General features: G+C 42.3%; 1 protein-coding gene across 1 annotated transcript in view; it reads right to left on the bottom strand.

Annotated features, from left to right (window-relative positions):
* cplx1 (complexin 1) overlaps positions 1 to 13467 on the bottom strand; it is a 60349-nt gene extending 46882 nt beyond the window's left edge. Inside the window, exons 1-2 of the mRNA XM_083915100.1 lie at positions 13335 to 13467; positions 12246 to 12364 (exon numbers count right to left, since the gene is read on the bottom strand). Of these exons, the coding sequence (XP_083771226.1) occupies positions 12246 to 12276 (31 nt within the window). The 5' untranslated portion in view covers positions 12277 to 12364; positions 13335 to 13467. The remainder of the gene's footprint in view (positions 1 to 12245; positions 12365 to 13334) is intronic.
* Positions 13468 to 13731: the final 264 nt, after the last annotated feature.

Genomic DNA, 13731 nt, shown 5'->3' with positions numbered 1-13731 from the left:
TATGTGGCACCCCTGAGAGGGAATGGCCACATTAATATTATTTTGTATAACATGTCATGAGCACTTTCATTAATATATGTATTTATTTTCATTGATGTTATTTAAATATCGAGAACCATATGAAAGGGGTCATTTTATTTTGAATAGAAGTGGGGCAGAACATTTGCGGTTGCTCCAGGTGTTTGGGGGGTACGGTAAGGGAGCCCCACCTTCCGCTGCTACCTCAGACACGTTCTGGAGGAAAACGGAGACGCATGGTGTCCTTATTACTCCGCTCTTCAAAAAAGAGAAGAGCGGAGCTCTTCACCTGCTTCTACAGGTCGGTAAACGGTGTGAAAACCGGACAATGTTGTTTGTGTTGTCGCCTTTTATCTATGCTAATGTTAACAAGAGAGTTTAAGACGGTTTACTTAAGTTATTTACAGGTAAAATGCACTAGAAACGGGAGAAAGTTCCCGAGCGCCCGCCAGTACGGGGCGAGTTCATTCAGGTCAAATGCTCATTAATGAGAGTCTGTGCCTATTGTACACTCTAAAAAAACCAAAGGGTTATATTTTCTATCTTTTTTATTGAAATATATTTTGTTAATGTAAATGTTTACAGTTATGCTTAAAAGTGACTGAGTTTATTAGCTAGTGTAGCACAAGCACTATGAGCACTTTTGTGTAGCTAACATGCAATTAAAGGGGTATTCCAACATGCTTGATTTTCATGATACACTGTGGATAGTTATTTCTACCAGTAAATATACTGAATTGGACAAACATGTGATGAATTTACTGATACTGTTTATTGAACATAACTGTGTAGGAGAAGAAATGTGATAAATATGATGATTAGAGAAACTGAAATAGCTAAAGAGAACATATTTCACTGAGATTGTGGAATCGTGTGTAAATGACTAAGAACTAAGAACCAGCTGAATTGCGTAGTGAAAACTTGTGTAATGTTTATATGGCTAATATTTTGTGTAAAATTAAATAAGACACGTTCTGGAGGAAAACGGAGACGCATGGTGTCCTTATTACTCCGCTCTTCACCTGCTTCTACAGGTAACATATTTGTCACCACGGTCCTCATCCTTGGGACCCGTAACACATATTTATAATTAAGTTGACTTTTCTATTCTAGTCTATTTCTATTTTAACATTGTTACAAATAGATTTTCTCAGTCTTGGTCACCATCTTATTTTATCCTCTGTGCAATATAAACACCTGAACTGTATAAAGTGTTTGCATACTGTTCACAGGTTAGTCCAATTTTCCCCTCACCAGTTAAGTAGACGTTAAAGCCTGTGTAGAGGTACAGAACAGTCATTTAAAAAAAATAAATATGTAGCATTATTCTTTACATTTCGGCCCAAATCTACATTTTTTCCACCTACATTTCCAGGAGAGGCCTGGAAGCAAGATGAAGCTGCCAACAGAATAATCTGATCGTACAATATAATTCATCTCTCAGAGGAATCTTATTGAAATACAGTTATTTGGTCTACATTGGTAACAACAAGCACATGCTAACTCAAATTTCTCAGGAAATATGGTGTGAAATATTTATCTATATATGAAGAGCTCTTTATATATATATATATATATATATATATATATATATATATATATATATATATTAATATATATATTTATATCAATTGAAGATTGCAGATTTGTTTTTTAACATCACACCATCTGTGTATGCATATAAACATTCCCCCTATAGTTCCAGAAAGTGTTATGTTCATTTTGCACTAAAGTGCTTAATACAATGAAAAAACACTCAGTACTTGTTACTTATTGAATTACCAGAAAATACGCTATATTCTGATGTATAGTATATCTTTATTGGGATATGAAATGCACTTTATCCAGACATAAGAAAGCAGCCATAACGCCCAGCCCTAATTGTTCTGTTAAGATCGTTTTGATTTATTTAAACATGGATCTCACGGCCGCTGAAAAAGAGCATGTGTGCCCCAAACAGTCCCAGGACCAACCCGGGTTAAAAGAAAACACTTTCCCCTTTTAATTCATGGCAATAGTCCTGACTGTCCGAGCCTCAGGGTGCTTCATAAGTTACCAAAGTAGATATTCTGTACACGGCTGCTTCTAAAGACGGCGGTCTAACTTCAGTTTCAGAAAATCCCTGCAGGTCAGTCGCTGTCACTTCCCCATGTTTATGACTCAAACAACGCACACAGTGTGACATGAAGACCTTCTGGCTGCTGGACTGTGATGACAAATAAAATACAGATACATCAATCATCACACTGACACTTCTTATACATTGGCTCCTTCAGTAGAACCAGGCGGCGGACTCATTTTTCTTTTTATTATAGTGCTTTTGACAGCTCAGAGGTGTTATCCCTTTCCTTGTTAGATTATATTGAGCGTGGTCTCCTTCCAATAGATTTCTACCTAACCATATTACCATAGTGTGAACTTTATATCCACGTTTCAATTGACTGGCCTTTTCTAAAATGAGATATGCGATCTTTTACATATTTAGCTGACGGCTGTTGGCTGATTGACTGTGTAAAAATACCCCTGAACCTTGAAAGTCTGAGGTTGTCTCGGGAATTTAAGATATTTTTGTTAATGTATTAGTAATATAAGGATCCAGCAAGTCCTCTAACTCAGTTTTGAAAGTCTCTGAAAAGGTCCCAGTTTGGTTGGGTTTAGAGAACCAAAGTACTGGGTTAGGTTAAGGAAAATGTTTTGGTTTGGGTTAAAATAAGTGCTTGTTAAGATACTCCAGATACGTTTGCAGGTATGTGATTTAAATATGTAGCTCAGTATGTAACGTCACCATGACCTATGGCAGGGGTTTCAAACTGATCCAGTAAAGGGCCGTGTGGCTGCAGGTTTTCATTCCAACCAAGCAAGAACACACCTGACTCGACTCACTCAGTCACCTGAACTGTCTTCACACAGTTGATTTGTTGGACCAGGTGTGTTTTTGATTGGTTGGAATGAAAACCTGCAGCTACACGGCCCTTTACTGGATCAGTCTGACACCCCTGACCTATGGGGTGATTTTCGGGACGGACAGTCTGGAAAATTCATACAAAAGTTAACATTAAATGCATTTATTTTTTGTCATCCACCCCCCAAAAAACGGCTCCGCACCATGAACGATAAAACCCGCTGTGCTGTGCAGCGGCGGTGTTTAAAGAGGCCAGATATCATTACTGCACATCAATTTATCAGGATTACATTGCCGCCCTTCTTCGCTCATTTCTCTGAATTGGGTTCAAATAGGCTGATATCCGCCATAAAACATTATTCTTACACGCCAAGTCAACTGAGAGCCATTTAAGTGTGAAGGAACTCATTGGAATTGCTCACTGAGACTGCCCACCCATGCGCAAAGCTTTTATATGATATCCAGCAGGAAGCGTATGCCGCATAGAGATTACATGTCATGTTATAGGTGTGGTACGTGCACTGGTGGTCTGATTGAAATGTATAGTGCACACAGCAGCATTTGCAAGATATCTGAAACACAAAGGACTCTGTTCTACAGGGCTGAAGGGTATGAATAACATGGATTATCACTGCTGCACTGATGAGAACTGCCATAAATATCCCATTTCTTTATTAATAATATTATTATTTTTTGTTAAAAATCAAAGCCTACAACGTTCTAGCGACTGTACAAAGACTGTGCATGAATCTGCTCCACAGCAGGAGGACAGAGGCCGTGCTTCTAGCTCTTAAAATCCACAGTCCATACCAGCCTCATTAGCAGAGAGTGGACAGAGCAAAGGGGGTAGAGGCAGGGAGGGGAGGAAAAATGGAGAGGATGAGAAGGGAAAGAGATAAGGATGAGCAAAGAGGGAGGACAGGCAGGAGAGGGCATGTTAAAGCCACTCATTTACAGATGTAGGTTTGTTTAAGTACATCCTTTGAGAAAGGCAATGTACATGCACATCAGCATTATGTGAATTATGTGAAAACAAAAAAGGAATCCATACATGATGTACATAAAAACTACAAATGGGTCGATGAGTCTTTGAACACGTAAACAAATAACAGCCTATACCCACAGGTATATCCTGTGAGGTCACATAGGAGTTAAAATTCTCCATATAGCCGTATATCCTCAAGGGTTCTCCAGCTAATCCTAATTAATCCTTCAGGATAATTATGTTTTATCTCCAGTGTGACCACACAACCAGAGCACAGGGAATTGCCTCATACGGTATTTTCACAGTTACACGATCAATATTAGGCAGTACACCCACATTATTTTAGCATATGGCACTGCTGTGCTGTATGTGTGTACATAAATTATGTTTATTGCTCCGGTAATATTACCCTAAATCCAGATGTGTCTGCTCTCCATTATGGAAACCCATTCAAAAGAGCAGCTGCGGCCTCGAAGTAAGAGAAACGGCTTGTAACTGATAGTCCTCGCTTCAGTTCTGTGACCTTCATCGGCACAGTCCAGGTGCCCTTGAGCAACACACTCAACCTCCATCCAGTGAAGCTGCTCAGTGCCATTGAAAGAGGCATCTGTGCTCAAACCTGGGCTGAATAAATAAAGGTTAAAACCTCTTGTCCTTGTCGGACGGACTAACTGTGTTCACCTCTGCAGCAATTTTGCTCAAAATATGTACATAGGCAGCAATACTTACTATTATTATTATTATTATTATTACTATATTTAAAATAATATATGATCAACCAATTCTTTCATTCTTTCAAAAGATTCTTGAACGCATAGTTTTTAGTACCAAAATAAAACTGCTTCCACACTGTTTGCACAAAAACTGTGGAAAGCAGCAGCGTGACTTTTTTAAAATCCCTGACTCGTGTGTGTGTGTGTATCCACCTGCTTTGGACGTTATCACTCCATTAAATGGTTGTTATCAGTTGACATCAGCCTGTAAACGGCCCCGTTAGGACCCCTTGGTGAAACCTTTTATTGGTCAGGGAAACGTGTTGCGAATTCAAACAAAGCAGTCGTGACTTGCTTAGGTTGCAACACTAACTACATGGTTAGGGTTAGGAAAAGATAGTGGTTTGGGTTAAAACACTACAGCATGTATTGTAAGATAGTGAATTTAAAACATCACCATTTCACATGGGGCGCAAACTCAGGTCTCCTGTGTTACAGTCCTGTGTGTGTTTGACTGGACCACCACCCAAACCTTCCTCCTTATGAGGACATTTTGGTCTTTTACTACATCATCATACAGCGGCAGGGTTAAACTGCTTTGAGCGACGCTGTCGGGTGATACATCTTACCATTATAATAAATGATAACGGCCAACTAAGGCAACTAGGAAGTATAGTAGGGCCGTGCCCACTGATATATGGTAGTGATGAGCAACTGATAACGCCCATTCAATGTGTGTATGTATCCTGCTCTATTTGTCTGCAGGGCATACACTGTTATTATCCAGTGTTTCTTCTGTTGACTCACAGAAGTTTGTCTTCTTAGAGATTGTGTGTGTGTGTGTGTGTGTGTGCGTGTGTATGCACGTGCGATTGCTTGGCTTTGTCAGTATGTCAGAGGGGTTCAATTGGATGTTTATATCCTGGTGCTGTGTGTCAGCGTTCACAGTGTTGGTGTGTTGCTCTCCAATTTTGTGTTTTTCTATGTGTTTGTGTCAGCATCATGTCTGGCTTCGTCTTATTTGAGCATGCACACGCACACGCACACACACACACACACACACACACACACACACACACACACACACACACACACACACACACACACACACACACACACACACACACACACACACACACCTAAATGCCAGCTAAATCAAGGTCCTCCCAAGGTGCTCTATTGTCAGACACTTTGCTTCTCTCTCCTTCTCTCTCTCTCTCTCTCTCTCTCTCTCTCTCTCTCTCTCTCACACACACACACTCACACTCACACTCACACACACACACACACACACACACACACACACAATGTAACACTGAACCCCATAGACACACACAGTTTCCCCTGATTGAGGTTTCCTTGCCTCGCCCTTTTGATTTACTGTAATCGGGGAACTGTCGAGAGAGTGGTGGAGTAAAAGCATGGAGGGTTAAGGAGCTGCTCAGGGTGGGAGGGGAGTGATTAGGAGGTGGCATACGAAGAAGGTTAAAATGAGGAGGTAGGGGTGTTAGATGGATAAAGGGTTGAGAATAAAATGATGATTGAAGGAATAATAGAAGTAAGGGAGGAAAGAGGAGAAACAGAGAAACTGAGAGGCAGAGGCAAAAACATCTCCCATTAAACGAGATTACAGCTTCTCCCGTGCCCAGAGTGCAGCGCGACTTTACAACCTCTGGCGTCAACCGCTGATGATATAACACCCAGTTTTAAAGATCAATTTGTCACTTTTCATCTCCTCCTACACCTCGTTCTCCTCCTCCTCCTCTCCTGCCGGGGCTGAGAACAGAGATGCCAGAGGAGGTGGAAGAAGAAGGAGGAGGAGGAGGAGGAGGAGGAGGACGAGGGGGGAGCTGGAGTTGCAGCCTCAGCGATAGAAAGAGGTGAGAAGGCTGACTACTATTTACAAGCATTTTTGATGATGTCACCTGCAATAAATCCCCCCCCTCTCCTCCGGCACGGTTTCCTGTTCTTGCAATAAGATTCCTACACACACTGACAAGCAAACACATTGCTCCAACTGCCCAGCAGACTGAATCAATTCCTCATTCGTCCTTACTTTGCTCCCTACATATCACTGATAAGCCCGGGTCAGCAGTTCAGGGACTCCAGCAGTGGTTCTATTGGGTTTAATTTCATTCACTACACATTAAAGAACCAGACAGGTGTTTGTGCATGCTTCAAACCTTTATCTGCATTATATTACTATACTATACTATATTTTACATTCGTGCAGACCATTTTACTTGTCATAGATGTAGAGTTATTCGCCCATTGTCACTTTGATTCTGACTGATCCGACCTCAGCTCAGGGTTAAGTTGGGTATAACTGTGCTGGCAATTAAGTGAAATTCCTATACCAAAACATACATGTAGGGGTGTACCAGGGGCTTTGAGGTGTTTACTGAAGTGGATTAGTATGCCAGTAGATTTGCTGTATGTTTTTTGGTTGTCTGTCTGTCTGTCTGTCCATCTGGCCAATTCTTGTGAATATGATATCTCAGCAACCCCTGGAGGGAATATCTTGTCCACATGGACTCAAGGGTGAACAGTATGGATCTTGGAGGTCAGTGGTCAACTTAACTGTGAAATCTTAATGTTTCTGTCCATTATTCAATGTCATAACTCAAGAACAGAAGAGGGGACAATTGGTTGGATAGCGAATTGTTGACACTAAACCTGAAACTTCGCTGACTGTATAGTTTTTCTGTGCTGCCAAGTTCAAGATGTGTGTGAAGCCTCCATGTTCCAGCCCCCGAAAAACATTCATACTCGTCATCAAGTATCAAGTGTTGAGCTGCGCCGTAGACAATGTACTAGAAATATGTTATAGATTACACTGAGTATATGAGTAAAGTTTCTGTTTCAGAACTGAGGATACAATAGAATAAAGCTCATTTAGGTATACAAATCAAATAAATCCAACATTCTGTGGGTCTACCAAGTCCGTCTCCCATTAATTGTCTATGGAACATAAATATTGGAGTCCTTAATTTAGGAGTTGTTCTTCTTTAATCAAATGAATAGAAACCAACAGCTGCATTGAAGGTAAGAGTCTTAGATTGACCTGCTCAATCTTGAACGAAAGGGTATATAATATCCGGTTCACACCAAAAAGTGGTGCACCAAATAGGTGTTCCAAGAAGCTTGGTGACTGAGTCGCAACTTGTAGGGCTTGTTGGTGAACTACCTTGGTAAGATTACTGCGGACATGTCAGCCAGACAGTTGCATGCTAACACTAGTTAGCACTGCTAGTTTTGGATGTACTTAGACCTTGCAAGGAAACTGTTAACGTGGTATATAAAATGTAATATAATATTTAAATACACTGATTTTGCTGAATATTTTAATTTTTTTATTTCACCACACAGGTTGTTCTCATTCATTGTTCACACATTTAAGTAGGAAAAGTAATGCACCTACATTTGTTTGTAATCCACATGTAGAAATAACGATTGGAGCATAAAAGGAAATAGAGGTAAAGGAAAGGGAATGTATAACAGGAGTGCTAGGGATGAGGGTTGGGGTGATGGATGGGTCCCAAAACACAAAGCTTTCCCCCAGGGGACCGATGTCTTTGAACCACAATTACTAAGCCAAACAATCTTGTTTTAACCTTAACCAAGTAGTTTTGGCGCCTAAACTAAACCATCACAGCCACCTACTCGCAGCTGTTTAATGGCGTTGAATGGAACTTCATATTTTGTATGATATCATACAAATTGTTGTACATAACTTTTCATGACATATCATATGAGATGTGTTGCACCACACCCATGATCGCGGGTGTGTGTGGTCACATGAAGTGGGATTTACTTGCGACCATACTCGCACTGCATGGAAAAAGCCAACCTAAAACATATACGTAGTAACTAGCCTGCATCACAGGAAATACATTTGCCTGCAGTTACACTTAAATCCATGAGGTTAGTGGTGTACCAGCTGAAACAAGCAGGTTTTTTCTTATATCTCAATGTAGACTTTCAACACTCTCCTCAGATAAGCCATTCATCTTCTGGGGGTCCTTGACGTGAAAAACTTTGGGACATTCTGATTCGTGACTTGCATTTCAAAGGCTGAAAGGGTCGAGGATTACAGAGAGGGGTCTTTCATGGTACCACGCACGATGACCTCACTCTGCACTGTATAAAACAGACAAACCACGGCCTAGATGGGAGCAGATGGAGTGTTAGTTTCTCCTCAGAGCACACACACACACACACACACACACACACACACACACACACAGAAAGGGAGAGAGAGAGAGAGAGTGAGATAATAGCCCACAGCTAATCCACTGAAAACTCATTACTCCTTAAGAAGAAAACAAAAAAAATATTGCTCCCCAAGACGTGAAAGAAATACTCGGCTTAAGGTGAAGGCCTCGGCACAAACTGCCTGGTTTTCCTCATGTGTGAAATTTCTTTTATGCACAGTTCAGCGGATTTGACTCGTCTTTATTGACGAGGAGCTTTTGTACGAGCCTGGTGGTGGGAACCTGCACTAACATAACCCCCCCCCCACCACCACCACCACCAGTGAACCACACACAAACACACACAAGCACACACACACACACACACACACACACACACACGCACACGCACACGCACACGCACACACACGCACACGCACACGCACACACACACACACACAGCTACTGTACTTGACACAGACAAACAGAAAACAGACCAGCTGCCAACATATCAGTGTGTTTGCAGGTCTTTCACTAAGAAGCATGACATTTTTTTAAATTCAGGCTTTATCATTTTATACTTTTGGATGTATTCTTTCCACCATTTCTGGTTACTACTGGTTTCAATTCATTTCTGTATTATATACAAATCTATATGCAGGTTCTTTGTTGTGTAACCCCTCACACATTTCTAATGCTGTCATGCAAAGTATAAATGTTTTGAGTAAATTGGATAAGATATGCAAAACCACTGTTGTGGGCCTTTAAAGGATAATTTGGGGTACACAGAATTGACATTACTTCCCTTTTAAAGCATATTCAACTGTATGTTTTTATAACTATACTACAAACAATTCCTGCCTTTATTATTGTGTAAGATTTATTTGATCATAAAGCCCACACTGGACAAACTGAAGAGGAGCAATCAGCCTGTGAAAATGTAAACATCGGAGAAAAAGGAAGTAGGCAGCACACTGTTGTGGCTGACAACATCACACAGTCAGCTTCATCCATAAATCTTACCGTATTATAGATTTACAAGTAAGTACACAGCAGAAGTCCTGCAGTAAACAACTCTAAGGAGAAGGGGAGTGTCTGTGTCAGAGCGTAAATGAATGAGAAATGAGGTGAGTTTGTGTCTACGTTTGACACCAATGAAACCACGAAAGCTAGATCTCTAACATCTTTACCTGCTGCACTGTAGAGATAACTGCGACACCACCTCAGATCCACCATCACAATGACTGCATGAACATGCAACATTAACCCGTGTAATGGAGAGCAGGCAGTCAAGCAGGGTGTGTGTGTGTGTGTGTGTGTGTGTGTGTGTGTGTGTGTGTGTGTGTCTGAATAAAATCTGATGGACGACTCCACAGCGCCCTAAAAGGGAAGCCAAACATCCGGATTGTCCCCTAGTGTCTGGCTGCAGTGTAGGTCATAAGTCCCGCCCCCTTCATGTTAGCGGATAGGACATTGACCAAACTAAAAAAGCAAATGTCAAATCATTTTTTTCCCAAAGATGGTTTCTGTTATTTTAGGCAGTTTTATCACAGTGAAATGTCTGTTTTGATTTTGATTTGATGCCATAAAAACGGGGTGAATTGTTATGCTGTCGATTGGACGGGACTTTAAAGACGGGGCTCCACGGCTCGCTGACTACTGCGCACAAAAAAAGATGGTGGAGGCACGACCTGCCCTGCTTTTTCTCTGATTGGCTCGTACTTGTTGCCTTCGTTGGTTGGAATGGTTCGGTTTGGGTAGGGTAAGACAATCACAGACAGAGGAGGGAGGATCATGCCTTCGCCATCCTCAGAAAGAAAACATGGCACATGCTCTGGCTCCAAAATTACAACATGGTGGCACTCGTATTCAGGATATTTGGCTTCACGTTTGTTCAGTGGAAGACCCATATTTATGTTAATGTTAGGCAGTGAACTCTAATGGTCATTGTTATTGTGACAGGAGCAAAGGAGGAAGTGAGGTGACTTAGTATAAAGAGCAAATAAGGGACTTTAAAAGGGACAGCTACAGTGTTCCAGACATATTCCAACGGGTTTCCATAGTTGTGGGTAAAGCAAACCAGTCATTCTCCTGTAGGCAGTTCAACCTTAAGAACCTGTTTGAATGTTATTTGAACTACTCTGACGTTAGTTAATTTGTAAGTCATGTTATGCACATTACATAGTTCCGTAAGGTTCAATGTCACATACGTAACTACATCATTTACTTACGTATGTACGTTAAGTAACATAACTAACACACTTATCTTAACTTATCCCCAAAAATGATATTTTCCTAAACCTAACCAAGTGGTTTTGTAGCTTAAACCTAACCGAATTACGACCTTTCACAACGTTAACCACAAGTTTACATTTATGTATGAGGACATGCTAAACTTCTGCTAACGCTCCAGTGGGTCTTATAAGAGGGTAAGAACAAACAACCTATGTGTTCGTATGGGTTGAAGGACTTGTTGTTTTGGACTGTTAAACTCTTAATAAATATTAATACTGGAGGATGTTTCTTTTTCTTGACTTAAATTTCAATTTCTTTCATTGTGAATATGTATCCCTATGGTGAACACTTTAGATATGAAATGAAGTTTTCAGGGGCTTTACGTATTTAGTGCTTTGTTTTAAAGGCCCCCTACGGACAAATTACCCGTCAGCATCTCTGCTGCGTGAAGAGCACAGAGGTCCTTCCACCTTCCACTGGACCATCTGCATATTCATACATAACAACAAGTAAATATTCCTTCAAAAGTCATTACTCCGTTATGATAATCTCACGTCTGGGGGGAGTCGTTGCAGCACAAGCAATTAGAGAATCTTTCACATGCCTGCATGCTGGAATGAAATTACAGAAGATTAGATTCTGCTTTGATTATCTTTCCCCTCCTTCAGGTGGGAAATGTGTACTCAGCATGTTGAGATAAGAGTCACTGCGGCGTCCAGTCAAGGCGCGTCACCACATGGCAAAGACCTGTTTTAACACTTGGTAAGCAGGTTGCACTCACTGGAACATGGAATGCCCCTTTGGCCACAGCAGTTCAGCCTGCGTTACAAATCATCAGCCTGTTACAGTAAGCTGTACTCAGTGTGCCCCAGGGGCCAACTGCGCCATGTGTGCAGCAAGTCGGCAGCAGATGTGGAGGAAACACACATACAGGGAAGGGAGACCAAAGAAATAAATGAAACATCAACTGACTTCCTGCACTGCAGCAGTCTCAGACCGAAGACAATAACGATGCGTGAATGTGTGCATCAAGACGCGAAATTGGGAAAGCAGTGAATATCAATATCAAATGGGTCGGACAGAAAAACTTCTGTGATGATGGAGGGAAATAAAAGCTCCAGGAAACACCATTGCACCCCCGCACATATATACATTCAGTAAAAAAAATCATTCATTCACAGAAAAAGGGTTGATCTTACCTCCCAACGCTTGTTTCATAACGAAATTCATGATGATGGCTTTTAATTCCCTGCCTTCCTTGTCCGAGCGATGTCACATTCAACAGTGGCGGAAAAGTAGAAGTCCTTTGTTGCCAGATCTGGAAAAGGAGGAGGCAAATTCACTGTTTTAAACACTTTCTTTCAATCTAAAATGTGAGAATAAGACAGCAGAAGCACTGAGCAATGCAACATGTAGTATACAGAAGGACTGATCATGATTTTGAATTCCATTAAAGTAGGATACGAAGGTCCCTATAAACTCACTTTACTCTACTACAGACACTCTCCCATTACATATTGAAAGAATACTGCACACAAATGACTATAAGCTTCATTGACAGCTTGCACATGAGCCAAGCAGTCACGTCTAGGCTTATAGAATCTGTATTTGCAGTTTCTTCAATGCGCCAACTGAAGGACGCCAAGGTCAATGGTTCAAACACGACCTGAACACAATGGAAGAAACAGAAAAACACCTCAAATCGAGAGACCGAATCAGCAGCTATGGCTCATCATTTCCTCCCGAATGTGGCGCTTTTTGCAAAGAACCCCGAACAGCTGAGTGTCCAGTGGCGGGCTCTGACGGGAGTGTGTCACGACGATCACTAATAACCTCTCCGTGGCCGAGCTCTGCCCGCAGCCAAGCGAGTTTTGGGAAAGTGCACGGTGCAAGTCCTCGGCTCGGCAGGACAGTCTGCTGCCATGCATGTGGACGCCGGACTAAACCGCCGCTGTGTCTTTTTTCCGGATCATGTGGTAAAACTTTCCCCCTTCCATTGGAGGGACACACATCCATCCCACTCCGGCATCGAACAGGCGGCTCGTTCAGTGCGTTAATTAAGCGGCAGACGCGGACTGACGCGCGCATGTTCACGGCTAACATATGCGGCGTACGTGCGGTAAATATGCTCATCATCCGCCGCGTCTGCGTGCAAAGAGACGGTGGAAACGCGGGAGTAGACGTGCACTTCCTTGTTCGCTCGGAGCCCGGTTTCAGCACCACCGCGAGTGGATAGCTCCCCGAGCCGTTACATTGCATTGGAGCGGGCGCATGAAACATCGATTTACCTCCGTCCGGCGAGCGGCTGAAATCCTCCTCACACACTCACGCACCAAACGGGGGGGATCAGAGAGCCGAGCTTCAGGTGCAGCACCCTCCGGAGCGAAGTTATCCTGCAACGGCAGCGCGGGCTAATCTAAGTGCTCGTCCCTCGCATCTCCGGCTCCCGGGGCTGTGAAAAAAAGGACGTCCTTGGTGCCTCCTCCTGCCTGCCGCTTCGTCTTCCTGCACACACACACACACATACACACTAACACTCACACACTATCACTCACTTACACACGCGTAGAGAGAAAGAGGAGGAGTAGAGGGGGCGGCGGTGGTGGTGGTGGTGGTGGTTTGCGGAGGGTGAAGCAGCTGACGTTCACACCGTGATGGGAAAGAGCGACTGAATCACACGGAGGG

Source organism: Echiichthys vipera (assembly GCF_963691815.1).
Source record: "Echiichthys vipera genome assembly, chromosome: 6".
Taxonomy (NCBI): domain Eukaryota; kingdom Metazoa; phylum Chordata; class Actinopteri; order Perciformes; family Trachinidae; genus Echiichthys; species Echiichthys vipera.
Note: the sequence above shows the minus strand (reverse complement) of the source record. Positions and strands in the feature narration are given on the sequence as shown.